Below are 2884 nucleotides of genomic sequence, written 5' to 3' on the forward strand. Positions count from 1 at the left end.
GGAGGAAGAGATTGCAATTGGGTGTGGGAGGAGACGAGTAGAAAATGTTTGGAAGACTGCAGGTATTGAACAAAAGCGTGCTATGGGTTGATCCCGCAGTCTTTCGTCTTCACAACCTCTGTCTTTGATGTGCGATGCATCACCTGCCTGCGCAGGCACAAAGCAGATTCAGTAGGAGAATTACTAAGTACTAAGAAAAGAACAGTTTTCAGCGTGGTAATTACAGTTTTGGCCAGTAGTAAAGCGATGGCGGGGACCCAGCGAATAACTGATCCCAATTGTTATTGCCAAGGTACCCAGCGTTCGAAGCGCTCACTTCCAGTTTCCTTTGAGAGCTTCTAGGAGTGGTTGAAGATCAGCTAGATCAAATTTTCCAAAGTAATCGCTTGGCTTTTCCTGACCTGGGAGGGTATACAAGTGTTCCATGTAGATTAAATATAATCTCATGCACATTGCAAGACGTATGACTTTGTTGCTGTATCAGAACGTGACTAAACTCCAGATATACTACATTACTTTCATTCGATGGTCCACTTTCGATTGATAACACTTGAGATTCGCACTGAACGGTTGCACAGAAATTAATGCGAGTTATGCTTGTAGTCCTTAACTTTTGGCCCTTCATGGCTATTATAACAGCCTTTTATTTCTTCAAATGTTATATCACAGGATTGTACTATGATGTAGTGCGCGCTGTTGAAAATAAGGTTTGACTCACGAACAATAGTGATTTCATGTTTGTGAGTATAGTATTCTTATTACTTTTAAGTTGTTAAAGGTTTGCGGTACCATTTTGCTCTGTACGTTCTGTATGAGATATGCACTTATGCGTTGAGAAAGGGTAACCATTCTACTTTAGGTTTATCAAGACTGAACTTTACATACTCCGACTATTGATTTAGTACCTTGAAACAATTGTCCATCTCTGCTTGAGATGAACAGACAATTGAAGCGTCGTCAATTAATCGGCTATAAAGCAGAGGTCGTATTTCCCAAATCGGTGCCTCAATTTTAGCCATGAAAACAATGGTGAGCGTTGATGCCATCCGTTGTCCCACGGCAAGAGCCTTGATTTGGGCAAAATAGTTGCACTACAATCTGAAGACAGTGCATTTGAGACATTTCCTGAGAACAACTATCAACTGCTCCACAGAAAAACCATACGGATTGATTGAGCTCTGGCGTTCAGTTCAATGCTCAGAAACCTGCATAGCGAAGTAGTTGGAGACGTTCGTGTACAATGCAGTAACATCGAAAGACTCTCTTACACATGAGTTTTCAAAACGTGTGTTCTTTAAGTGGTTATGTTGCAAAACATATGGGTGCTTGTGAGGTGCACAGGTACGAATTTCAGCAGCTGCACCTACACTGTGTTTAAGAACAAAGCGATCCTGTCTGTGGGGCCCCTACGCAGCTTATGATAGGTCTTTCTTTGAGCGCTGAAGGATCTTCAGAGACAAGCTCACTGTCAGAGGTGAGCTTGTGAGTTTTTATTAGAAGGTTCAAGACAGTACAGACAGGTAACACTGTTTTGAGCCGAATTACAGTCGAAGGTGATAAATGTGCTGACTTACTGGTGTTAATCCATACCCCATTAAGTCTACGGTGTTGCGCTAGAAATTCTTCGACAGTGGAAGTGCTGTAGAGCGAGCCGTCTTGGAAGTAACATAATGTGAGGGCTCCGCCTAGAGGAACAGTTAATGGTTGTTCTCACAGAATGCTTCAAAAGCACTGCCTTTAGATGATCGGGTAACTATTCTGCTCAAACCAGAGGTTTTCCCATAGGAAAACGGTTGGCGCCAACGCTGGCCACTGCTTTACTGGCCAACATTTAGAAACCGAATAGGGAAACACAACTTTTGCTTTATAGCCGATATATCGACGACTGTTTCCTTGTCTGTTCATCTCAAGCAGAGATGGACAATTGTCTCAAGGTACTAAATGAACAGTCGCAGTATATAAAGGTATAAGCCTAAAAGAGACTGGTGGTAATTCCAAAGGTTACACTGCTAATGTAATGCATAGACTAAGTCATAATTTCCAACAAGGATATGCAGCGGTGAATGCCTCAAAAAAGTTTAGTTTCTGCTCGTCTTTCATAACCGACGAGTTGGCTGCGGGTTAATTTGCTAAGGTTGCTCTCGAGAGCCAAGAGAGAATTGTGAAAATTGCTCCCCGCAAATCTCAAGAAGCAATTAATTTTAAACAGAATGTACGATCGCTTCTGCGTGACTCCAAACTACAATGCCCATTTGGTATGGCAGGCGACTGCATGGTCTTTGGTGTAGTGCAAAACCTGTGGAAAACAATACACTAGCGATACCGAGCGACCCACTTGTGTTTGAACTAAAGAAAATATAAATGACATGAATGGCTCCAACGCAGCGATCCCTCACATCGCAGAAAATGTCAGAAAAATGCCCTTTTCTGCACAGCTCCCACAATCTTATCGTACAAACCCAAAATTGTTGCTCGCAGAATTTTGGATGAATGCGAGAAGTCCAAAAATTAATAAAAGGAAAGAGTGCATAGGCGCTACCAACGAATCGACTCCGTATCAAGACTTTTTGGGTTTTGATTTACGGGGTCGCATCTCAATCAATACTAGCGGAGAGATTGTATCACGCAGAGATCCGCTAACATCGCGGCTACTCAGGTAAGCACAACGATTTGGGCTTTTTCGCTTTTCGGTTTCAGATGTAGTATCTTATAGGATGATGACTTGTTCTGGATGAGGCATGGCATTTTGTTACGAAGGATCTGATTTTCCAGACTCTGACGACGGAAACGACGAATTTTTAGCCGTGAGAAAGATAAAATGTTTTAACATTTTGGCTCTTGCTTCACTTTGAGGATCGGCAAGCTGCAGTTATCCTTCCTCTAT

General features: G+C 42.4%; 1 protein-coding gene across 1 annotated transcript; it reads right to left on the minus strand.

Annotated features, from left to right (window-relative positions):
• Positions 1 to 220: 220 nt before the first annotated feature.
• Positions 221 to 1046, minus strand: RB195_016937 (uncharacterized protein; the record flags this gene model as incomplete). The annotated part of the gene is made up of 3 exons (XM_064183694.1): positions 221 to 338; positions 402 to 562; positions 906 to 1046. 3 exons carry the CDS (start codon positions 1044 to 1046, stop codon positions 221 to 223), a joined length of 420 nt encoding a protein of 139 aa, XP_064039575.1.
• Between the last annotated feature and the right edge of the window lie 1838 nt (positions 1047 to 2884).

This window comes from Necator americanus, chromosome II (assembly GCF_031761385.1).
Source record: "Necator americanus strain Aroian chromosome II, whole genome shotgun sequence".
Taxonomy (NCBI): domain Eukaryota; kingdom Metazoa; phylum Nematoda; class Chromadorea; order Rhabditida; family Ancylostomatidae; genus Necator; species Necator americanus.